Source organism: Papio anubis, chromosome 6, assembly GCF_008728515.1.
Source record: "Papio anubis isolate 15944 chromosome 6, Panubis1.0, whole genome shotgun sequence".
NCBI lineage: Eukaryota > Metazoa > Chordata > Mammalia > Primates > Cercopithecidae > Papio > Papio anubis.
Window position 1 is genome coordinate 84,047,761 of NC_044981.1, and position 27,503 is coordinate 84,075,263.

At 34.7% G+C, this 27,503-nt stretch overlaps 1 protein-coding gene across 4 annotated transcripts in view; it reads right to left on the reverse strand.

Moving 5' to 3' along the window:
- Nucleotides 1–27,503, reverse strand: part of RNGTT (RNA guanylyltransferase and 5'-phosphatase) — a 335,687-nt gene that overhangs the window by 217,994 nt on the left and 90,190 nt on the right. For all 4 annotated transcript variants that reach the window (XM_021937590.1, XM_021937589.1, XM_021937592.2 and 1 more), the window contains 2 exons: nucleotides 8,681–8,816; nucleotides 4,465–4,536 (listed from right to left, as the gene is read on the reverse strand). In XM_021937590.1, coding sequence (XP_021793282.1) covers nucleotides 4,465–4,536; nucleotides 8,681–8,816 — 208 coding nt within the window. The remainder of the gene's footprint in view (nucleotides 1–4,464; nucleotides 4,537–8,680; nucleotides 8,817–27,503) is intronic.

Consider the following 27,503-nt stretch of genomic DNA (forward strand, 5'->3'; position numbering starts at 1 on the left):
AAGTTGTTTACATAATATGTTCAAAGTTATACAGTTATAAAGAAATAGTTCTCTTACGCAAATACACTTTCCCTTGAGTGTTCTTAAAGTATATATGGTTTGAACTGTGAAATAGAAAGAACATGAACACTTTTGTATGAATTGAGGGTAAGTCTCATTCTATCCATATGGCATACACAAACTCACTTACAACACATTATCTGGTTGACAGTAATCATCCAGATTAGTAATTACTGCTTCAAAGGCACATAAGCTACTCTTCTTTTTTACTTTGCGACTGGACACACCTTACATACATTTTCCTCCACCTTTACTGTCTTTTTCCTCTTCTCCAATGTATATTCTCCAACCTAACTTTACTCAACCTAATGTTTACATGGGGTGGTAGCACTTGCTTCAGGAGTAAACATTAAATATACCTTGGGGATGTCTTTTTCTCAACTTTAGAAGGATGACAATTTTGATATTTGGCAAAGAATAAGGAGTGAGACAAAGTGAGTGAGAGGTATGAGGTAGCACATGTTCTCTTTACATAAAGGCATACAACTGTCTGTAAAGGATATTTATTGGGGAAATGCTAGTAAATAACCATACAGTCCATGTGTCATCTCTTCTATGCAATCAACATCATCAACAAGGTTGAAAAATCTAAAATGTTAGGCTTGTTTATTAGATTTATTAAAAGAATTCAGACACCTATAAAATTGAAGTAGAATAAACAAGTCCTCTTTTTTGTTCTAAAAAAAAAAAAAGTCTAACAACTGTTAAAACATATGTAAATGTCTAAATTGCCTCCTAGAAGCTTTCTATCTTTATACATAAATTCATCAAACAACAAGAATAGACTGAAAGCAAGTTCACCCTCAAATCCACAATGCCTATGGGCAAAGTTAAGCTCTCAACAGATAGGTGTTGAATCAATGAGAAGAGACTACAGGAAACACTCAATAATTATTGACTAGCTTGACTCCCTGTTTTCAGTTCTTACTCCCTTCAAAACACTATCCATGCTGCCACTAGTTATCTTTCAAAATAGTAAAAGTATGTTCATATCATTACTATAATGAAAACCCTTTAACAATGCCTTATTACATCAAGAACTAAAAACGCCTCGTTCAAGTAATCTGGCCCTCTACTTAACAATCCATTCTCAGTTTTTGCTATGTCCCACGCCTTACCATCCATCAAGTATACTAACAGGCTGGGTGCAGTTGGCTCACACCTGTAATCCCAGCACTTTGGGAGGCTAAAGCGGGCAGATCACTTGAGGCCAGAAGTTTGTGACCAGCCTGGCCATCATGGCAAAACCCCATGTATTTGTACTTTTGTACTAAAAATACAAAAATTAGCTGGGCGTGGTGGCACACGCCTGTGGTCCCAGCTACGCAGGAGGCTGAGGCACAAGAATTGTTTGAACACAGGAGGCAGAGGTTGCTGTGAGCTGAGATCATGCCACTGCACTCCAGCCTGGGCGACAGAGGAAGACTGTCTCAAAAAAAAAAAAAATGTATGCTAACAAACCATCTAACGCTCCTGACCTCCATGACTCAATCCTTCAAAACTAATTTGTGTCACTTTCTTGGTCTGCAATTCCATGCTTCAGTGACTCAACTATACCCAGGGAAGTTGAAATACTCTCACCTCCCTAATACCACTATATCTTTTATATACCTTTGTTATGTTTATGATTTTAAAATTATAATTATTTCTTTACATTTCTATTTCATCCATAATAGTCCGCAAATTTGCTTTAATTTTATATCCAATCTAAACACATATCCTAACAAATACATTTAAAAATGCATACTTTTTAAAAATGTGTATACATATACAACTGTAAAATATTATAAAATATTACATTTTTAATGAAAATGTTATAAAACAGACAAAATAAAATAATATATTAAATTTCTTTTTAAAGTTCTCCTATGTTGTTCCCAAATTCCAATGAAACACTGTGCATGTGAATTCTTTAAAGTCAAGAAATTATGTCTCATTCATCTTTGTATACCCAGTACATATGTACTTGACATATAAAAGATGATCAATGCTGAGAGTCAGAGGGTGAAAAAAAAAAAGATGGTTGATGAAATTCTTTCTGGACAAGTTAATAAACTAAGGGACTGAAAGGATTTTAAATATTATTTCAAAAAAATTATTTTTCTAACAGTGGCCCTGATTTGGTGATACAAAATAAATAATGTTGTTAATCATCCATAAAGGCTCCATAGTAAATTAAAGAATTAAATATATGATATTTTCAATTATAAATGCATCCCAATATCAGAAATGTAAAAATATATGTGGCTTAAAATCACGAAATATGGTAATAGGCACACAATAAATATGTACTGAATAAACAATTATTGACCTAAAGACAAAAAGTATAACAATCATTTTTAGAATAAAATATAGATTAATTTCTTAAAACAAGAAGTACAATATTTGGGAAAGTCTGATGAGACTGATTTCATTAAAATTTAAAACTTCTGTGCATCAATAAACACTGATTTGAAAAACATATTGTCACACATATAACCAGGAAAGTACTAGAATCCAGAAAAGATAATTGATTCCTACATATTAAAAAGAAAAAACAAGACAGAAAACCAAATAGAACAAACTTGCAATTAAGTTATAAAAGAAAAATACAAACAAATAAAAATAAACCTCAGAAATATGTTCAACTTCATTGGTAATCAGGAAAAAAAAATAGACAACCAAATAAAAAAAAAAACAGAAGATTGTATTATAAGATTATACAAACTTGCAATTAAATCATACAAATTCCAAATAAGTAAAAAAAAAATAAGAAGAAAAAATATGTTAAACCTTGTTAGTAATCAAGGAAAAGCAAATTAAAACAGGATGGTATCATTTCACACACATCAAATTGGCGATAATATAAATGTCTGATAAAACCAACTGTGGCAAACTGAAACAATTACTTCTGAGAGAAATTTAGCAATGTAGATAATATAGCTGAAGCTGCTGATTTAATCACAATCTCCATGATATAATATATATGACAGAACAGAGTTTTTAAAAACACTTCCCAGGTAATTACATTCCAAGAATGAGAACAACTGTCCTAGCGAAATTTTCACGTGTGCACAAGAAAAAAACATATAAAATTGTTCAATACAGTAGTAATATAAAAGCAAAAAATGGACACCAAAATGTTCATCAAAAGGAAAAAGGATAAATTCTGTATATTTATACAATGTAACACTCAATGGTAATTAAAGTGTATGAACTAAATCTAGACGTATTAGTACAAATAAATCTCAACATTATCTTGTTGAGCAAAGGTCAGCAAAGGTACAGTACAATAACATATATATAACACTAGAAACCTTGCAAAAGAATATCATATATATTTTATGGATACACACACAGTAAAAGTATCTGAAGCATTCATGGGAACAATAAACACCAAATTTAGGATAGAGGTTGATGCTGGGCAAGAGATTTGAGAATAGGAGAGAGGTGTAACTAAGAAACTTCTATTGGATTTGTACTGAATCACATCTTATTAAAAAGAAAGCGGACCAAAAGTATGAAGTTTTAACAAATCGAGGTGGTCAGGACATGAGTATTCCTTATATTATTTTTTAGGCTCTTGTATATGGTGAAATTTTTCATATTTTTAAAAAGTATTAGAAAACTGCTATCCAAGAGAGAGTACTCAGCTAAGAAGAGAGAGTAAGCCCAGACTGAACATGTATTAAAGCAGAGCTCAGTGTCAAGAGTTAAAGGAGATAGAACTTCCCTATTCACAAAGAAATAAAGCCACTCCCCCCACCCCTTATATCTAGTTACAGGCCAAGGAATGTTATTCCAAGATCTGTGATAAGATTAAGCCAATTCTCGAAAGCATTACTTTTGAGGAATATAGTAGTCAATCAGAACAAAATAAAACTTGGTGTTTTTTGGCCCTAAGGCTCTTAAATTTGAAGCTCTGTGTTTTAAATACAGAAATTCAATCAAAAAATAAGACGTGTGCATTAAAAATTTGCAGGAAAAAAATGCCTTTTAATAACCTGAATTAATACTGTAATTTATTACCCACTGAACAGCTCATAGTAAGTTTCTCTTTTGTTTTGTTGCTATTTTGGTGACAGAAATAAACTCATGAGATTTACAAGAAAAAAAATCAAGTACAGGATAATTGAAACGAAGAAATTTTCATTTTATGAAATGCTGTCTTATTTTATCAGAGTTAAGCCATTATTCTTTACTCACTTGCAAGTTAAAGAAACCTAAAACAAAGAAATGTGTGAAAATTAACAATAAGAGAAAGAAAAGGAGATATAAAAGGATTAACAAAAAGATACCCAGTGAGTAACCTGAGTCACAAATTTTCTTTCCTACTATCTCTAAGGCAGTACCCAAAGACTATTTGTCAAAAATACATCCATTATTTCAGTAATAACTTTTATTTTATATATTATAGGTACTTACATTGAATTTAATTATGTCATATATCAAATATCTAGGAACAGCCTGTCCATTTACTCTGTCAATAATCATCTCCTTGAAAGAGAAAAGAAGATAAGTTTCTTCATACTTTAATATAATTTTTTAAATTTGACTGAAATATAGCATACACACTGTAAGCACATAAACCATAAATATACAACTTGATGAAATTTCAAAGTGAACACACTTGTACCCAGATCATATAAACTGCTAGCTCCCCCCATCCCCATCATGCATTTATTCTATACTGAAATAGAATCACCCGACAATATCTCATCATATTTTTCATATTTGAATTTCTATGCTACATTTGGCTTTATGCTTGAATTACTAAGCAACAATCAAGGGTAGGGAGACTACAAATTTTAAATTCTAAAAGTCAGGATCTTTTTAAAAAATATTTTTGTTTAATCATTAATGCTTTAAATTTTGTTACGCGCCAATTACTTTAATCATAAAATCTATGACAATAAATGGCACCCCCATTATAGATTGAATTCCCAAGTGAGCCAAGTGGCCTTTCTTGGTTTCATGCCACTTTACTAGGCTTTGATCAAAGGGAATAGGGCAAAAGAGTATGAACAGATCACTGTAAATCTACCATAGCCATTAAAAAGTTAAAAAAAAAAAATCTGGCCGGGCGCGGTGGCTCACGCCTGTAATCCCAGCACTTTGGGAGGCCGAGGCGGGCGGATCACAAGGTCAGGAGATCGAAACCACGGTGAAACCCCGTGTCTACTGAAAATACAAAAAAAAATTAGCCAGGCGCGGTGGCGGGCGCCTGTAGTCCCAGCTACTCAGGAGGCTGAGGCAGGAGAATGGCGTGAACCCGGGAGGCGGAGCTTGCAGTGAGCCGAGATCGCGCCACTGCACTCCAGCCTGGGCGACAGAGCGAGGCTCCGTCTCAAAAAAAAAAAACTGCAGTCTGACAGAACAAGATAAGGACATTAAAGGATGACTACAGGTGTAAAATCCAGTATTACATAAAATTTTTAATTATTAATACGTTTTTTACCTAAAATTATTTTTCTTTCCTCATATTCTTACTAGGAAACCAGGTAGGTTTTCTTGCTATCTAATTTTATAACAGAAATTCCATGTAAAACCATCTAAAATTACAAAAAAAAAAAAACACTGATTTAGGAAAAATATATTTTGTTGTTGTAACAAAGCATTACCTAAGCCTACGTAGAAGGAGTGTAATTATTTCTACTCAAAGAATAAGAGAAAGTTTGATAGTAAGGTACATGACCATTAGCTGCATCCTGAAAGATGCAGAGTATATTTTCCAGCAGGACAGTGGATAGGCCAAATGGTATAACAAAGGCATGAAAAAAGATGGCTTGGGGTAAATTGTCCAAAGCTGAGTATTTGTGATTAGCAATCACAATCAAAGACGAGACTGAAGACACAGGCATGCTTCAGATATAAAGAATAGTATATTGAATAGTTTGGCTTTTTTGCTATGAGTAATAGGGAACCAATGAAGGGTTTTCAAAACCCATGGACCTTCAATGCTCATCTCTGTAACTTATTCCTTGAAATCTTTCATATAAGGCCCCGTTGGTTCTAACCATCATAGTTCATATAGGTGATGAAATGTTCTGGAATTAGATAGTGGTATTGATTATATGACCTTGTGAAAAGACTAAAAACCACTGGATTGAACATCTTAAAATAGTGAATTTCATAGTATGTAAATTGTACCTCAACTTAAAAAAAAAAAAAAAAACAGAACTAAATTAAAAAAAAAAAAAGAAATCCTGAAAGCAGTTCTTCAGATTGAAGAGGAGTAACAAAACCCCAGATACACAACATATATTAAATGTCAACTATATACATATTAGTTATACATGTTACATAGTTATTAGCACAACAAAGTTACTAAAAGGATATTTCCTTTTAACATCAAAATATAAAATGTCATCTCTTCTTGATTGTTAATTTTCTCTACTTTAAATTTACAGACTTTCTAAAATTTCAGTAATATGCATGCAGTGTTTTATAAAAAATTAATAGTTGAAAAAGACATGGAATGTTTCCAAAATTCTTGATATTAACTTTAATGATTAACCACTATATTCTTATCTTAGTCTCAATATTAAATTGATTAAATTTCACTGATGTGTTTCAAGTGAATTAATGCAATATTTCTAAATTCCTATTTTCCACATTTTATAGGTCAAAGAACATAATTAAGCAAAGCAAAACAAAAGCTTCAATGCTCACATCTGACAGTCAGACAATTAGGTAGTTTGAGTTATTCTTGGATTTGAAATTTTACAAAAACAATTGGCACATGAAAATGTAGAAGAAACAGGAAACTACCGAGGACTGTTTTAATTAACTAACCAAAAAAAAAAAAAAAAACCAGATATGGCAACTATAATTCTAGCCCAAGTAAACTGACATCATGAATCATATTGCTATTTTTAAAACTTCACAAGAATCTATTATGCTGCTCTCAGTTATCCAAGTTTGAGGTGAAATAAATAGTATTGCTAAGTTAAATCTGCAGATGGTTAAACATCTAATTTTTAAGCATTATTTCCTACCTAGAATGCCCTCAGCCCACGTCCATCAAAAATCTTTCTATAGAAATCTTTGTTTCTAATGCCAACTCCTACATAAAACATATTTAGTTCTTGACTAACTAGATGTGACTTATTTCTCCTCTAAACTACCTCAGGACTTATATACCTCTCTTTGGGTTATTGTTTTATTCAAAGGTCTCTTCCATCATTACCATTCATTCTCCACCCTACTCAATTAAATAAAATGTTTCAAGGGTGAGGCCTTCTCCTCAACTCTCTAAGCAATACCCATACTCTTGGTATAATAGGCACTCAACAAACATTAGTTCAATTATAAACTATACTAAACTTTGACAAATGCTATTACTTCTTTTCCTTTCTTATATTTTATTAATTATAATGCTAAAAAAATGTACCTTAAATAAAGATAACAGAAACTAAAATGTTCCTGCTGTTCCCATGAACCAACTACCAGAGTTGCCACAAATGACTACGACCTTTATGTACTATACAACTGCAAGGTTGCCAGTCACATTAACTATAATATGATAGTTAAATCTATATACAGATACATATACATGTACATATGTATGTGTGTATATATATATATGTTTTTATTAGAAAGTGATATTTTGTTACACATGCTGTCATAGGAATAAAAATTTACTAGACACAGGAAAAAATACAAAAATCAAACTGTCCAACAAAAGGGGACTGGTTGAATAAATTACAGAACTGTTTCTCAAACTTGCCTAATTACAATCACTTGGTCACTTGTACGAACATGTAGGCCCCTGGGAGATTCCAATTCATATGGTCTAGGATACGCTATTAGAAGGGGTCATATTTTTAACAAGTAATTTTTTAACCCTACAATTTTCACAATCACGATATTTTGGAAGCCCCAGTTCATGGTCTCTATATATTCAGTGGTAAACTATTCAGACATTTATGTGAAAAAGATGTCCAAAACATATTGCTAAGTATGGGGCAAAAAGATAAGTTACTAACCACATGTAACATTTATTTCTCTTCATGCAAAATTATATAACTATCCATATGTATACATATTTGACCAGAGCAATCATTTAATACCCTTTCCAGCTTTAACAAGTTTCTCCACTAAAGAAAATATCTCAAAGTCCTACTTATGTTCAAAGATTCAGTTGGCAGATCCCTCTTCAAAAGGACCTTAATTCAATGTAAGCACACACAAGAAATAAATGAAATTTAACAACCTAATAAAAGTTAGATTTGGCCGGGTGTGGTGGCTCACACCGATAATCCCAGCACTTTGGGAGGCTGAGGCGGGCGGACCATGAAGTCAGGAGTTCGAGGCCAGCCTGACCAACATGTGAAACCCCTTCTCTACTAAAAATACAAAAATTAGCCAGGCGTGGTGGCGCATGCCTGTAATCCCAGCTACTAGGGAGGCTAAGGCAGGAGAATCAATTGAACCCAGGAGGCGAAGGTTGCAGTGAGCCGAGATCGTGCCATTGGACTCCAGCCTGGGCAACAGAGAGAGACTCCATTTCAAAAAAAAAAAAAAAAAAAAAAAGTTAGATTTGATTCGAAACTTCTTAACCAATAGAAATACACATTTACTTACAAGGAAAAGAAAAATGGCAATGTTTAATTTTATATTATACATAAATATGACTTACGCCATCCAAGAGAGTATTTGATAAATGCATACGAAGATCTTTACGAAATGGAAATTCCAGATTTGAAACATGAAATACTGAATTGTCTCTATCAATCATAAAAACTTCATTTGTGCCATCAATCAACATCATGTACCTGTAAATGAAACATTAAAAAGCTAGTATTTGCAGTATAATATCAAGAACAGGGTCATGAGAAATAACAAACTGGTTTTCCATAGACCTTAAACATTATTAGACTAATGTTCACTAGAGTCTCTCTATCATGCAGATTAAAGTATCATGAATAATAATTTTTTTTTCTGAGACAGAGTCTTGCTCTGTTGCCTAGGCTGGATGGAGTACACTGGCACAACCTTGGCTCACTGCAACCTCCATCTTCCGGGTTCAAACAATTCTTGTGCCTCAGCCTCCAGAGTAGCTGGAATTACAGGTGTGTGCCACCATGCCCAGCTAATTTGTTTTTTTCTTTTTTTTAGTAGAGATGGAGTTTCACGATGTCGGTCACAAACTCCTGGCCTCAAGTGATCTGCCCACCTCAGCCTCCCAAAGTGCTGGAATTACAAGAACGAGCCACCACGCGTAGCCCACAAATAATATTTTTTTTTAACTTTTTTCATTTCCTATAGAAAACACAGAGTATAGGGAAATGAAAGTTTTTTATGGAGACAATGTGATGTTCAGGAGTAACCTTATGAATCCATCCTAACAGAGAATGGTTCTCTAATTTTTATGAGATCTTAAACATTGAAGCACACATATACACATATATAAATGTATTTTATTAGCTCAACAACTATATGGATTAGGTATTATTCTCGCCACTTCAAAACAGAAAAAAACAGTGAAAAACATTAAGTGATTTGCCATTTGCCAGACTTTAAATTATCCAGTGCTCTTTCTACCATACCTGTTAGCAAAACAGCTAATCCCTCTCTTTGAATCAATATCATCATATAGCCAGATACCACAATATCAGGTATAATTTTTCTTCTCATTTATGACTATAAAATTAAAATATTTTAAAACACAGCCATAAGATTTTCAATTAGCTCTTATCTTCTTAAACTCAATCAATATATGGGGGAATTCATACACTTAACAACCTGTCATTCTTCAAATGGTCAGGTTATCATCACTGATTTCCCATCAGCAAATCAAGAATGGAGTTCTATTTCACACCATATATAAAGTCTGGATGTATTAAAGTTGAGGACATTACAGTCTGGGAAGCTATGCTACCAAATGGATAGTAAGAAGACTTGGGGTGAAAATGAAGATTATATCCAGGAACCAAAGTCTTAAAAGAATGAGAAAAAATTCACAGCATGAAAGATTAGAAAGTTAAAAGACATAAGCCTCAAAGAAACAGAATCATTTTGTTAGGCTGTTTTTGTTTGGTGTTTGGTGTTAAATGAAAGAATGGAAGGAAGAGTGGTCTGGAGGTACCAATGAAAATGAAAGAGAACACTGACCAGACTGTCCAACTACCTACCCGCAAAGTACCTAAGGTATGTCCAAAAAAAAAAAAAAAAAGGCAGCAATGACTGAAAGATGTAGCTGAATCAAGTTAAGATTAGGGGACAGAAGAAATATTAAATGAAGAGATGCAAGCTAACAGAATATATGGAAGATAATATAATAGTGGATAACTGGCTAACCACAAACCAATGTTCTGAAGAGCAAAGTACACATGTTTAGGATAGGTGAGGAGAAACAGGAGAGCTGATTAAGGGAAAACAGGTGTACAAACAAAATGGAAAAGAGCAGCATGAAAACCAAAGGGGCTTATGTTTTTGGATTAGATTGTGAAGTATGTTGTTCTTTGCTGTTTCCAAAATAATTCCCAAAAAAAAGTGAAAACAGAGGAAAGGAAAAAAGGCAACATAATAGAAAAATTGTTTTAAAGTTTTAATAATAATGATAATTAGTTCCAGCAGGTGTCTGGGGAGCAGATGGAGAGCTCAGGCCCTCACTATAAAAGCTGCAGCCCTAGTAGATGGGGAGTGTGAGGACTCAGGTTTCACTAAGAAAAATAAATTCAGCCTCAGTCTGGACTGACTGTGTATGTGAAAGACTCCTAGACCAAACGCCAGGCCGGCCGGCACACAGACAACAGGAATACTTAGTTCCCAAGGCCCTCTGGCACATGCTTTTCAAAAGCAGCAATTCCTGGTGTATAGAAAAAATCTAAGCTACCTTTGCCTTGGATTATGTTTCAAAAAGAATTTAAATCAACAAAAGGTAAGATCAAATAAAAAGCAATGATGACATCGTCTGCAAAAATGGCATGGAAGACACACAACCCATCATGTTGTTAAGGACTTAGGCTGGCATTTTGCAAAGTTGATATTCACCAAAAGAGTATTTCAAGGCAAATAAGTTAGGAAACCACTGTATTTTTCTCTTAGAAAGTCAAGATACATATTAGGATATTTAAAGTTATGATAAAATATATAAATAAGTCTGTTCATCTTACTTAGTCCATTGTTTCCTAAACTTAATCCTGATATCTGTTAAAATTTGACAGAATTGGTGTTCTATACTTACAATTTGAGAAAAGCTGACTTAAGCTAATAAATGTTAGAATTCAGAAAAAAGAAATGGTTTACTCTTATGATCATGTAATAATGATAACTGAAATTATATTTCCCCTTTCACTGACTGCCCAGAAGTTGAGAATTTTAAATTTAATGTTTAAGTAGAATAGGTATTATCCCAGGGTGAAGATACATTTATTTTACACACACACAGACACAAACACACACCTGTGTGTCTCAGTATTAGACCTTTGCTTTTAAATCAAGTAGAGTATCAATCAAAAGAAAATACTCTCTATGCACACATGTGTATAAACAGATTTAAAAGACTAAGGAAGAAAAAGTTTTAGAGGATGGAATTTACAAAAAGGATAGCTTATGAGAAACACAGCTTGCATCTGCAGAAACACCACAGAAATTATTTAGCACTTGGTATTTAGGGATTCTTCTGCACACATAAATTTTCAGGCTTTGGAACACAAGTTTCTGGGCTATGATTTTTTGTTTGAACTCCAGTCATTCCAAATCATATGTTCTTTTATTATGTGATACTAACAAAAAGTAATGAGCTATTTCATGTAAGGAATATGGATATATTTCCACATCACTCTGAAGTCCCCGAAAGCAGTCAGATTCTTTAAAAAGAGGCAACTACCTCACAGACTGTCAGTATATAACTATGTATATAACTATGGTGCAATATAATCTATTAATTAAGAAATTATCTCGGCTGGGTGCGGTGGCTCAAGCCTGTAATCCCAGCACTTTGGGAGGCCGAGACGGGGAATCACAAGGTCAGGAGATCGAGACCTTCCTGGCTAACATGGTGAAACCCCGTCTCTACTGAAAAATACAAAAAAACTAGCCGGGCGAGGTGGCAGGCGCCTGTAGTCCCGGCTACTCGGGAGGCTGAGGCAGGAGAATGGCATAAACCCGGGAGACAGAGCTTGCAGTGAGCTGAGATCCGGCCACTGCACTTCAGCCTGGGCGACAGAGCGAGACTCTGTCTCAAAAAAAAAAAAAAAAAATTATCTCAACTGCAAATTTAATATTCAGAATTATCAATAGGTATTTGTATTATATTCATGCCCATTAAAAGGCAAAATTTAATTCAGTATATGTTTCCCAGATAGAAAATGCTAACGTATATATACCAAAGGTATATGGATTACAGAAAAGCCAGATTTATAGACTACTTTACTGTAAATGAAGGTTTTCTACCATAACTGGAAATAATCTTTCAGAGCAGTCACTGAGATGTGAGATATATAATTAAGTAAAACCACCAAATATACATTAATAAACTTAGGAAGTACATAATTAAAGAGAAGGAAAACTGATGGAAAACAATGGTAACTAATACCACCTTAGAGTTCTAATTCACATTCCTCCCAGTAGTCTGAGAGTAAAATGGTCATTAAACTCCTTGTAATTTAAAGTTATCACCAATTTAGACCCAACTCTGATCATCAAATTAGGAATTTATCTTATACTCTATGAAGGCAGAAATCATATCTATTTTGTTCTTTCCCACAGCTTAAGTATCTTGCACAGTCTATCTGAATACACACTAAAGGAAGGCACTCAACATTTGTTAAGCAAAGCTGTATGTACAACAAAGTTCATCATAATATTCTATAACAGTGAAAGAATAAGCAAAGCTGTATGTACAACAAAGTTCATCAAAATATTCTATAACAGTGAAAGAATAAAAACTCAAATGTCCATCATTCAGCAAATAGGTAAAATAAATATCACATATTCATGTAAAAAGCGTACTATTCAAGCATTTTTAAAACAATGATAAAAATATTCATTAATACAGAAAGAGATTTACAATATACTTAGTGGGAAAAAAGCAAGTTTAAAACCAGAATAGATGAAATAATGACAAGGGAAAGGAGGAGGATAAAACTGTGTGTATATCGTAAATACAGAGAGTAAAGCCTATACCAAAATATTAAGAGCTGCCCCATCTCTATGTAATAGAATTATCAATGATATTTGCTTTCCTCATTATGCTTTTCTGTATTTTCAAAATTTTTAGAAATAAACACAAATTGCTTTCAGACACAGGGGGCAAAGTTAAAGCTGCAAGGGGGAAAAAAGCTACCAAGCCAGAAATGTAGTCTATAATCAGACCCAGAGAAACATTTTCCCTTTGCAAAGTGTCAATGAATTAAGAAAGGATTCTAATCTTGTTCTTTGTACTACAGAGGCTTCAAAACAACAGATATTCCTCTTCTCCTATGATAGAGCCTCCATACTAGAGCCTTTTGATGGGCAATAAAAACAGAAAAGCTGATCGTTTACATTGATTTATTTCACCACCATCTCTACCTCTATCCATTTTTCCTAACCCCTATCAAACTTATTATGGCTTTTCTCTTAAATTTTTTAATCAATTCATTTTTTAAATAAAAGTTAAAGGGCCGAAATGGAGCCAGTCTAGATGCCAGACAGTACTAGGTGCTAGGGTTATAACAGCAAACGGCATAGACTCTCTTCTCCACTTCATATCATTTACACTCAACAAGAAAACAAGACATTAAATAATTCCAAACATAATAATACATATTAGAACAGTGAAGCAGAAGCTATTACAGGAGCCTACAAAGGTAGAACCTGTCAGAGTCTGGAGATCAGGGAAGGCATTCCAGAGGAATTCATGCATAGCTAATACACTTATTGAGCAATTACTATGTTCTGAAGAAAAGAGCACTTTTCTTAACTCATTTATTAACTCATTTAATCCTTACAACAACCTTACCAGGTCAGTAAAATTATTATCCCCATTTTCCAGATGAGGAAACTGAGACACACATAAGTAACTTGCCCAATGTCATAACGCTGGCACAACAGCAACGCTGATATTCAAACTTAGACAATAGTTTATTTATATACCCTCTACAGTATACTACCCCTCACATTCGGTATGTAGGAGTCAACCCAGCATAGGTTGTAATGTGAGACAGGAAGAGAAATGAGGGATGAGAGGGTTGGAGTACACAGTAGTACTAGTAGGTGCAATGTCCTTCAGACAAGATAGAATGCAGCAATGTTCTGGTAACTAAAAAAGGTTCAGAATACTGAAACGTAAAGATAAAGCAGGAAAATGGTATGGCATAAGACTAAAGAAGTAACAGAGAAACAGGAATTATGAAAACCTTTTTTTTTCCTGAGGCAGGATCTCACTCTGTCACCCAGGCTGGAGTGCAGTGGTGTGAACATAGCTCACTGCAGCCTTGAACTCCTGGGCTCAAGCAATCCTCCCGCCTCAGCCTCCAAATGTGCTGGGATTACAGGCATGAGTCACCATGCTCAGCCTGAAATATTTTTTAATCCCTCCACCCCCAGCTACCAGTTATTTTAACTTTTTTTTTTTAATTTTATCTTAGAAAACAAAAAACTACTTGTATGAGACAAACAGAAACCATAATGCAGAATTCAAACCCAGGAGATGTACTACAGCACGTTGGTTACACAGATACTGGAAAGCTGAGAACATAGAACAGGAAGCCTGAAATAATCCAGAGATTAATAGTTGCAGGAAACACTATGACCCACAGGACTAGGGGAACAAAATGAAAGAGATCTGTTATTGAAAAGCTAGGAGCTTGGAAGAAAAGCATTATGGGGCTATGCCTGGAAGAGGGTGAAAGAGGTCCATGTGGTGGGATGCTCTAACCTCTAAGAAGGTGGCCACACTGTTTTCCATAATGGTTGACAAGTTGATGGGTGCAGCACACCAACATGGCACAAGTATACATATGTAACAAACCTGCACGTTATGCACATGTACCCTAGAACTTAAAGTATAATAATAATAATAATAATAATAATAAAAGAAGGTGGCCACAAATGGCCCTGTAGCTTAAGGTTTGAATCCCTATGAAGAGGTGTCCAATGGAGGATGGTCAAAACACTAAGGGAACAAAGTCCAGCAGGTTAGGAAGTGATACAAGGGGTACTCTATCTAACTAGGATGCCCTGCCCAGAAGCTGTTATCTCTGAGAGGTAACAGCAAGACTGGTGTGGAAAGTGACAAAAGAAGTTGGAGAATGGAGTAACAGTTGTCCTTTGCTGCTGGAGGTATTCTTACAGAAACTGAAAATAAGAGTAGTCCCTTCTCTCACCTTCCAAATTCCTGCCAGTGCTCCCAGTGGTGAAACTCAACAGCAAGCAAGCTGGCAAGGGAGTCTGGGAAATGTAGGTTGCAAAGTCCCACCCCTAACACAGTATAAAAGGGTGGACTGGAACTGAGAGATGGGAGGTAAATAAATGCAGACCACTAAAATGTTTTAAGCAAACTAATGACATAATCTGATCTGCATTTTTAAAAGTTCATCAACACATAATATATACCCCAACAGAATAGGGGCCAATCTGTAGACAAGAGAAATCATAAGGTTTCTTTAATAGACCACGTGAGAAATCACAGTGACTAGGATAGTAGTAACAATAATTTTAGAGATAAATAGATAAACTCAAGATATTCAAGTTGTAGACTGACAGGAATTCAATATGCTATTTACTGGATATGTGACTGAGAAAATGAGAGAAGTTCCAAGTTCTGGCTTCAGGAACTGGGTATACTTACTGAGCCATGGGGCATTTAAGAAGGAAGCAGTAATTGTTCCATTTTGTTTGGAAGAAATGATGGACACCATGAGTTTAGATGGAAACCAAAGGCCCAGATTTTCCCTACCCCTAGCAGGCTGGAAATAGGCTCAGGATCTAGACCAGCGATCCATGTTCCTTTCCCAAAACTTTTAACTTGAGTGACAAAGAGGCACAAGAATAGTTGCAGAATTATTTATAGCAACAGCAGAGACATTGTCTCTGCAAGTGCTAACGGTGGCTTCTTAATCAAAGTGTTCCAGTGCCCTGACCTTGGCTCTGGTCCTTGCTGCTGGTTTCCCTTGATTCCTATCCATTTTCCAAGACTGGTTCTCCTTATTTATTCCTTTGCATAAATTAGCCAAAGTTGATTTCTATTGCTTACAGTCAAGAAGGCTAACAAGGCTAGCCATAGTGACACACGTCTGTAATCCTAGTACGCTGGGAGGCCAAAGCAGGAGAATCACTTGAGGCCAGGAGTTCAAGACTAGCTTGGCCAAGATAGCGAGACCACATCTCTATTTTTTAACTGGGGAAAAAAAAAGGATGCTAATGGGTTTTTTGTTGTTGTTGTTTTTGCCTCAATATATACAGCTAAATGTAAGGAAGTGTAATGTGCCTATGATGAAATCCCACTGTAATGTCCCTAACATATCCTTAATACCAAGGGTTACATAATACTAGCCCTTTACCTAGTAACTTCATGCCAAGAGACACACCATCTATTTACCATCCTTCAACATAGACAAGTGTATAATGCTAAGCCTAGAGTTTACTTTCTCTGTACATCTTTTCTCTCATAAGAATTCACTCCGTCTCCAAAAAAAAAAAAAAAAAAAAGAATTCACTACCAAACCTCTGCTATTTCTATACAAGCTACATTTCCTCTCATTTTTATTCCGAACAGATTTGGCACACAAGTCCCTGAGAGCTAATTCTCAATGTTGTATTAGTATACAGAAATAAATTCAAGTATACTAAAATTTTCTTATAAAGAAAATTCAGACCACTTCCCCAGATAGAATATATAAACCTTCCTGACATAGAAGCAGTTGGTCAGACCATGCCCCCTACTCACCAACACCTGTCATGTGTTCAAAAAACAATACAAGAACAGCTGACTTGCCAAACTCCAGCTTTCTTCCTTCCTCATGGGGCTCATGCACACTTTGCCTGTTTCTCTCATTACCTCACTGCTCAGTAAACTGTCTCTGACAACCTCTTTTGCAAGGTATACCCATGTCTTCTTTAACCCATTTTTTTCCTGTTTCTTTCAACTCTTTTTTTTAAAATAAGAAATCTTAAGTATATTTTACCACAATTTTGTAAAAAGAAAAAGGAAAAACATATTTCTCCTTCTCACCTCCTTTAACTTAGTTCCATTCATGAATCAATGAAAACTCTAATCAAAGTTTCTGTATAAAGCAAAATTTAAAGTAATAAGTTGTTTAATCCATCTAGACAATAAAGAATCAGTGTCAAAATCCCCTTCACAATCTCCTTATATAATAGTCTCTGTCTCCTTATCTTACAAAATCCAGTTTTCCCCAAAGTTTTTAAATTATTCAAAATAGTTTTCATAAACTTCTTATGTTACAATGGCAGTCTGCTTAATTACCAGTGTTGAAACAGTACATTTTGTCATTTTTCATAATATATATACATAGTAAGCAATTTAGCTACCTTAGGAATAAGCTTTATAGACTAGTTTGGGCACCTAACTACCATTTATACTATAATTCCATAGAAATACAATCTAAACTTAATGAATCTCAGAGAAAAGACCAATTTAAACATCATTTGTTTGCATCTGTGATATTGTGAAATATATATATTTGTTCTTCAACCGTTTCCTGGCATACAAATCCTAAAATCCTCAGGAACACCAAAATGATGCTTTCTTGTATATTAATGAGTTGACCGATGGTTGGCAACTCCTAGGTAGCTTCGGGATGGGGACTAGGAAAGAACGTGGCAAGATTAGAGTGTTAGGACTTTCAGCACCAACCCACATCTTCTAGGAAGGAGAAAGGGCTGAAGATTAAGTTGATCACCAACAGCCAATGGTTTACTCCATCACGCCTACATAATGAAGCCTCCATAAAAGACCAAGGACGGGGTTTGGGGAGCTTCCAGACAGCAGAACATGTGGAGGTTACCGGAGGGTGGCACACCCAGGGAGGACATGAAAGCTCTGCACTCTTTCCCCCACGCATCATCCTATGCATCTCTTCATCTATATTCTTTGTACTATCCTTTATAATCAACCAGTAAACATAAGTTTCTCCGAGTCCTGTGAGTTGCTTTAGCAAATTAATTGAATCCAAAGAGGGGTTGTGAGAACCCCAAATTGAAGCTGGCTGATCAGAAGTTCTGGAGGCCCAGACTTGCAACTGTGTCTGAAGAGGGGGCAGTCTTGAGGACTTTACCTTATGTCATCTTCCCGGAAATTCAACTGACTCATATTAAGGTCCTTAGTTTCACATTAACAAATTTAAAAGAACACCCACATACAGTAACACTGTCTAACCATTTTTTTTCACTTTTTACTGCTGTTAACAATCAGTGAAATGACAACGTAGCTCTAACATAATCTCTTTACCAAAAACTATCAAAATTTTCATTCAGCAATATAAAAGATTCTAACCCTACAGGTATTTTTGTTTTGACTTATTGATTATATAAGCACAGCAGGCCTCTTCAAAGGATGAGCTCTTCTTTCACACTCGTACCACATCAATTTAAAGTCATGAAACAGATGTGACTGATTATGGCTTTATGGTCTCAAATTCACTTTAAGCCCATAGCTCCCTTCTATTATGTGATCACTTACATGAACACAGCAGTAATTAAGCAGACAACATGTATTATTTAATTTTAAATTGCAAAGCCTATTCACTTCCCCACCAATTTAATTGTCAAATTTATCTAACTAGTCTTTGATCTCAGAATGTTAAGTGTATATTAAATGGCAGGCCAGCAGCATGCCACTGAAGATTTGGACAATTTGCCAACATTTAAATGTCTTCTACATAAGCATAGTCATCTTTATTTTATATATGGTTTCTACCACACATTTTTTACTATGTCATGTTTATCTAAATGGCTTAATCTTAATAAACAGTACTGGGTAAATTACGTCTATAAAAAAGTCATCAGAAGACTGTAACTTTTATTTTAATTTCAGTTAATTCATCAAAAGTAAATTTTGAAGACGTAGAGATACCTACTATAAAGAATCACAAAATCTCAAGCCTTATCAAACTACTGTGTGTCCTTATTTCTATTAACAGATTATTAATCGTCTTCAAAATCTGTTTCAAGAAAGTCCTTTCAACCATCGAGATTTAAAGTCTTGTGCAAATCTGTCAATTTAAAAAGCAACACTATGACAGAGTTTGGCAGGGCATGGGGCCCAGTGTCAGTTTCTAGATTCCTCTCTCTTATTCCACAAAATTAATGACATATTAAATATAAATAACCAAGTGTAAGTAAGGAGCAAATTTGTTCCAAACTACTCAACAATTTTAAAAAATTAATTTGCTGTCAATGGTAAGACTGCTATAATTATGGGCTCTGACGAAAAATTCAAGCTCCAGAGCCTGTAATTCCAGACTCAATAGTGCTTGCTATCTAGACCCCTAAAAATCAAGTAGACAGACTGGAACCAAAAATCTCATCCAATATTATGAACAATTCTAGCTGTCCAACTCCTAACTATATGCTTTAACTTCACAATTGCAACTTCCTTATTCTCTTCTCATTTTGCCATCCTCCACTGCTCAGAAATTTGTATATGTCTGTTTCTAAGCCCACGTAGCTATACTACTACACCATCCTGTCTCAAAATATGTATCTTCAAAATCCTATTTAAAACTCCCATGAAATCTCCCATACTCCAATTAACAGGTCCTAGTCAAAGCACTCTATCACTCCAACTTGTCCAGGAATTAGATAACTATTACATACAATAAATGATCATATCATGGTGAAAGAGAAGCATACAGGGAGCAAGTAGGAGTGTTAAAATCCAGCTTAAGGAGTTTCAACTTCATTTTGTAATTGGGTTGAAGTATAGTTGAAATACAACAAACACTAATAAATAAAATGAACTGATTGTTCATTTGCCAACATTAGTATTAAAAGTATTTGTACTACATACCATTAATTACATGTTAACATATAGCAAAGAGGGGTGAAGATATCTGTAGGCAAAAGAGAAGGTACCAGCATAGAAAATTATATGGGACTCCACTATAGTGGTTAAGAATCATTCATCCCATACCAACTCTTACTAACTGTGTAACTTTGCACAAGTTACTTAACTAAGTGTCCATTTCCTCACCAGAAGTACTCACCTCCTAAAATAGTTTTAAGAATTAAATGAGTTAGTGCATTCATGTCCACAGCAGCCTTATTCACAATAGCTAAACCACTGAAGCAATCCAAGTATCCATGGAGGGATTAATAAATAAGCAAAATGCAGCATATACATAAAATGGAAAAATATTCAGCCTTTAAAAGGAAGGAAATTCTGACATATGCTACAGCATATGAACCTTGAGGGCATTATGCTAAGTGAAATTAGCCAGTCACAACTAAACACTGTATCATTCCCTCTGAAGTACCTAGAGTAATCAAAATCAGAGACAGAATGGACTACAGTGGTTGCCGGGGGAATGGGGAGAACAGGGAGTCAACTGTTATTTGAGTATAGAATTTCAGTTATACAAGATCAAAGAGTTCTGAGGATAGATGTTGGTGACAGTTGCACACAATACAAATGTACTTAATACCATGAACTGCATAGTTTAAATGGTTAAAATGTAAATTTTATGTTATGTGTAATTTACTACAATTTTAAAAATTAAAGAATTAAATGAGTTAATATATAAAGGATACTAGAATAGTGATTAATACATAGTAATACAGTATCAGCTATTGTTATTATGTCCAAGGCACAGAGTACTTAATTAAGTACTTAATTAAAGCTAGATATCATTAGTACCATGACTACAACTACTACTACTACTACTACTACTACTACAGCTGCTACTAGTACTACTTTACACAATCCAAAGAAGAGTTAGAGTTGGGGTTAATGATAAAACAAAACCCTGAATAAAACAGAAGGGATTAGCTTAAGAACCCTATAAACAGGAAAGAGGAAGCCATCCCTTTTGAACACAGAAGAGAAAGAGATAACTGAACACAGAAATTTTGAAACATAGAGAAATGAATCATAGGTAACCCTTGGTAAAGGTTACCCGCAGACCACAAACTCAAACATATAAACATATTTACACAGTCAAAGGCAGTCAACAACTACAGTAAAATAGTTCCTTAATTCATTTTTCTATGAATAGGTAAAACTAAAATCAGACGCTGCACTGAGTGAGTGATAATTCAAAACAGAGAATTCATATTTTAAAAACTTGAATCAGGTGGGCCTCAATCTGTCTAAGAGCTTGTTTTCTAAACGTTAGAATGATAAAAACAAACCCAGAGCCCAAAATATCCCAATATATGGAAAGAATTTCTTAAGATTTACTAACAGTAATGGTACATACACAATAAACTTGAAAGCTACAATACACAATGGAAAATGATCATTGACCATGTTCTGGTCCAATCTATCTCATTAAAATAAAGATTAGTAAAATGATAACTTAAATAAAATTATAATTAAATCTACCTGGGTTCAGGTTTCCTTTATCTACCAAAAAGAAACATAATAACTGTCATAACAATAAAAATTGACTGATAAAGTCTCTACCCTCTACAAATTTATAAAATCAACTAACAGTTTGGGGAAGTGCAACGAGTAAATTATCAAAGCATATCTTTCACTTTTTGAAAAGAACTGTCAAGTTAGGACTGAATTCATTTGCTAAGGGCAACATGCATCTCACTAACTGCCACTTCTGTGGGCTAGAATATGCTTCCTATTCCATTTCACCGATCTTCAAAGAATTAGAGAATTATGGAATTATCAAGAGCTGAAAGGGTTCTTACGTGGTCCCACTTCCCCCAAGCAGCATGCACTTACACACGTTTACACCCCACCTCCAATGCTGCCACAATCCTAAAAGTTCTTAAGGCACAAGAAAAACCAGACTAGATTCACAGACAAGAGCAAAAAGTATTCATACAGGCACTACCAAAGACACAAAACACTAGTTACATTACCTCCTCCAGTTTGTAAAATATCTGAAAACAAGTATACATTAACAGTCACTTTAAATAAAAACATGATTTACCCTACCATAGCAAGAAGCTTCTACCTCAAAAACTAGATTTGAATATATTTTACTATCTCCTAAGGTCACTTAAACCTGTTTCCTGATCATCTAAAGTCCAAAAAGTAAAGACTCTAATAATTGGATACAGACATATTCAAATAAATCAATGTATCCATTTATTTCTTTTTCTTCAAATCCTCAAAAGCAGTAAGGATGGAAGAGAAAATCTTAAGACACATCTTAAAGATTCAAATTGAATAAAGTTGGCTTAACAAATGAGCTGCCATCTAATTATGGGAAGAGGAAGATTTCTCTTGGTTTTTAAGTATTTCCTTATGCTGAAAAATATGACTTTGTCGCATTAAAAATTAAAAGTCCACCCTTACTAACTAGGTATGGGACCTTGTAAAAACCACTTGGTCTCCCTAGCTTTGATATCCTCATCTATAACTTGAGAAAATGTAGTCAATTCTTGCTACTTACAATGTGGTCCCTGGACGAATAGCATTAGCATCACCTGGAAACTTGTCAAAAATGCAGAATCTTGAGTCCCAGCCTAGACTTTCTGAATCAGAATTTGCATTTTAACAAGATTTCCAGGTGATTCATATGCACACAGAATTGTGAGAAGCACTAGATTAAATAACCTCAGGCCACCCTTAACACTCAAATTGTAAAAGAAAATAGAAAAGTCAGGGTTGGGCATGGTGGCTCACGCCTGTAATCCCAGCACCTTGGGAGGCCAAGGCAGGCAGATCACCTGAGGTCAGGAGTTTGAGACCAGCCTGGCCAACATGGTGAATCCCTATCACTACTAAAAATACAAAAATTAGCTGGGCATGGTGGCACACACCTGTAGTCTCAGCTACGAGGGAGGCTGAGGCACAAGAATCACTTGAACCTGGGAGGCAGAGGTTGCAATGAGTACAGATCATACCACTGTACTCCAACCTGGGCAACAGAACAAGACTCCATCTCAAAAAAGAAAAAAAGAGAGAGAGAAAAAATGGGAAGCCTGAGAGATGTCCAAAAAAAGCAAAATAATTTTAAAAATTATTTTAATCTGAAAAAAAAAAGTTTTCACTGAAGAATCTGTCCAAAAGTTATATTCAATAGATTTTCTCTTCTTAGCTATAGAAACGTTCTTTTTTGATCCTAACTAGGATTAAAAAGAGCAAAGAGTACTAGAAGAAAAACTAAGCATGATCACAAATTAGTTCTAATCAGTCTTCTAATTTTCACATTTTATATTATGCAAACTTTGAAACTCACTATTTGCTAGACTCATTGAATGAATGCTAAATGTAAGCTACTTTGAGTAAAATTTTCACTAAGTCCCAAAAAAGGTTCACCTAACAGTCTTTTAAGTATAGCTGAAAATAGGAAATAAAATGTTGGGAAGGATGACTGGGAGAGAATTACTATAGGGTTTTCCCTGTGCCTCCGGCTGGGAAAGCCCCTTAGGGATGTCTCCTAGACTTAGCTTTCTGTGACATCACAGCATTTTTCTTCCTCCAGTCATGTAAATAGGTGAAGTGCTTCCTCTTCCACTGCCACAGCAACTATTCCTCAGAATGTTCATTTCCCTGCCTTTGTATCACTATGGAAAATAGTCTCTTATCACACTCTTTACCTGATTTCCAAAAAAAAACCAAAAAACACAGCTCTTTCAAGGCCTCAAAGGCTATGGGGGGCGAACCAACTGACTCAGCAAATCAGGTGGTCCTAAACTTCAAGAAGATTGAGATAAAGGATCTCCCATTTTAATAGCCTCCTAAGAACAATTCAAGGAGTAGGAGTTGACATTATAGTCAAAGTTTAAATCAGAAGCTTATGGCTTAGCAATCATTAAAACTCTGACATGCTTCAAAATATAAACAAAGGGTTTATGCAGCCGCCAGTGTAACAATTTTCTCATAAGCACCTTAACTCTAAGAGCTCACAGAGATTGTGGATTTTTATCAATTATTAATCAGGTCGGTCCAGCTCAGGTTGTTTCTACCTCAAGACTTTCTTCACGTTGCTCCCCTCACCCATGTTATTCATTCTTCACTCATCCTCCTCCTAAGAACTCCTACATTCTTAGAGTCTATGTCATGTCATTTATATACAATTATACTGTTCATTAGACTTTGACCTATTTTAGGGCATGAGCCACATCTTCAATTTTCTTTTCTTAAATATACACAAACTCTTTTTCCTTTTAAAACTTTACTGCCATTGAAATTGACCACATATCAAAATATTATATTTGGCAGCTCTGAGTGTGTAGTCAAAACAGCAGCCATTTAAAACTTATCAGAAATTAGGAATTTCCTTTAAAGCAAGCATCATCTTTTTCACACTCTCATGCTATTTCTATTAGAACAATGAACATTTTCAGAAAAAAATTTTACTGAAAGGGATTTTAATAATCTACAAGAAACTTGAAATAAATTTACTTTTAACACAGGCATTATACTTTACCATAAATATTTTACTATAAAGATCACCCATTATTTTAAATTTAGAAATGTGCTAATAACACAACTAAGGTATTTTTAAGAAAGAGAAATAAAAACACATGTAGAAGATGCACAACATGATGATGCTTGATTTTATTTAATATTGCTTCATGCACAAAGTAAAAATCTAAGTAAACAAAACCATATCTAAGTGCACCAAATGTTTTAAGTGAGTTGTAATTTCTCCATTTACTGGTATCAAAAATAAAATTAGATCAAGTTAGGAAAAATTTTAAAGCTCACTATCATGCAAAAAGTACAGATTGAGATCTGAAACTTTTAAGTCATAAGAAGCTTCCTTACAGGAGTTATAGCAGTTTATAAAGGAGAAAGTATTTTGACCTTTTTCGTAACTGGTCATTAGACATTAACATTATTTTAATGCAAATGGAGCTGTTTAAACTGATTTGTCTATAGCTGATTGGTTTAATTTCACTGAATCATGCTGGCAAAGACGCAAACCTCATGCTTTGTGGTTCTTTTATAAGTAGAGACAGTGTTTCAGGGGACTCAGAATGACTTGAGTTTGGGTTACAGTGTTATAGGCAGTTGGCCTTGGGATACATCTAAACTGTGACCTCCATTTTTATTTTCCTTTTAACACTAGTAAGTAATTCTTAATGAATCGTACTACTAGAAATCAACTGGTTGCTACTAGTCTTTGTTTAGGTTCAAGTAAAAGTAGCACCAATTTCAACAGTTAAATACTACTGAGACTCTAAAAATAAATATATTATGGACTCATAACATTAAGGCACCTACCGAGGCCACATCACAGAGCAGCCTTAATGTGCAGCAGCTTAAAGGTTGTAATTTATGCAGCAATTTGATTTGTTCTAGTTATATAATATATCCTGTAACTCTAGCCAGTAGTTTACATTCTATCATCCTAACATAAGATGTAAAAGACCTAAATGCCATTCTAGATAATTCATAGGGAGACAAAATTTAGTTCTCTGTCCATGCAAAAGTATTTTAAAAATTAAATTTTCTAAATCCCAAAATGTTACTAAAATAAAATGTGTTCAAGGAAGCTCACCTGTCAGCAAAAACAGCAGCAACATTAAATCTGGGCTAAACGTCAGAGAGATACTATACTAAGATGGGCCACCTATATAATCTTCAAATCAGACTTCGCAATTTAAAAGCACTGTCAGAATTACTCATTTTCTGATTTCTTTACCTAGTTCACATGTTACTGCCTTTTGAGAACCAAATTACCATCAAACATGCAAAAACCAAATATAGTTCCTCCAGAAAATAAAAATCTTATATATGATTTTAAAATACACAGCTAAAGAATTTTTTCCTCAAAATATATCATTAGGGCACATATATAAAAATTACTGTTCCTCATACACCACATACAAATCAAATAACTTTTCTATCCCATGAACAAAAATTTCAGTCTATAAATAAAAGAGCTACATTCCAACATCATGTTTTTCTATTAGACTCCTTTGCTCCCAACACAATTAAGAGCAAAAAAAACTCCAAACGGGATAAAAGAGAATCTTCATATCATTCTTTCCTTCTGAGATTTCAACATAAGAATATCTCAGTTTCCTGATGCAGAAAAAATACTTCTAAGGACTTCAATATGGCTACATTGTTTTTACCAAAAAAGGTCCAAAATGGCACTATGAGGTCATTTGCAAATATAATGCAGATGCAACGCACAAAAGAACACACCAACATTGTCAAAATGGCTATGCTTTCAGTAATGTTGTATACATGATCCCACTAATCCTTACTAAATTCTTAATAATCCCCAGCTAATATTCTGGATTGTATTACAAAATAGATGTCCAATGCACTGGATACCATTAGAATTCTATTGCTTCACAAAAGCAGCCTGAATTAAACCTGGTCCTCTGCTGCCATCTAGCGAAGTCGTAAGATCCCAAAATGAAATCAAAAGTGACAATTGTGGCCGGGCGCGGTGGCTCAAGCCTGTAATCCCAGCACTTTGGGAGGCCAAGACGGGCGGATCACGAGGTCAGGAGATGGAGACCACCCTGGCTAACACGGTGAAACCCCATCTCTACTAAAAAATACAAAAAAAAACTAGCTGGGCGAGGTGGCAGGCGCCTGTAGTCCCAGCTACTCGGGAGGCTGAGGCAGGAGAATGGCTTAAACCCGGGAGGCGGAGCTTGCAGTGAGCTGAGATCCGGCCACTGCACTCCAGCCTGGGCGACAGAGCGAGACTCCTTCTCAAAAAAACAGTGACAATTGTTCAGTGATCAATCTATTCAAAAAATCATTAAAATACATTAATTTTTTCAGAACATGCTGTTTAAAACATTTTACTACAAACACTGCTACAATAATAAATACACTGGAGTATTTTACTCTAAAGAAAATGTATGCGTATTTCCACAAATGCATTCTAGAGTATATAGACCATAGCAATAAACTACTATAATAAGCTATCAGGTGAATAATTACTCATTTTAAAAAGTTATTTCAAATAATATTATCATAGTATCCTTATAAAAGCAAAAATCTCAAAACAAGCTAAATTTACAACTACACAGAAATTGTCAAAGTATGATGCACTTATACAATGGAATGTTCCATACAATAGAATGATTCTTCCCAAGACACTATTATAATAATAGCAGAGTTTTTTTTTTTTTTTAAGTATAAAGCTATATGATGGCTTTAAAAATATGTCCTGAAAGTCCACAAAATTATTTGACACTCTTAACCTCAAGAGACAGAGCTTAATTCCCCTCCCTTTAAGTTTGGGCTAGATTTATATGTTACAACAAATACAATATGGCAGAAGTGGACTGTATGTCACTTCTTGGGCTAGATTAACAGACTACTACTTTTATCTTGGGTGTTCTCTTGGATCATTTGCTATAAGTAAAGTTGGTTGCCATATGGTGAGGACACTCAGGCAGCTGTGAGA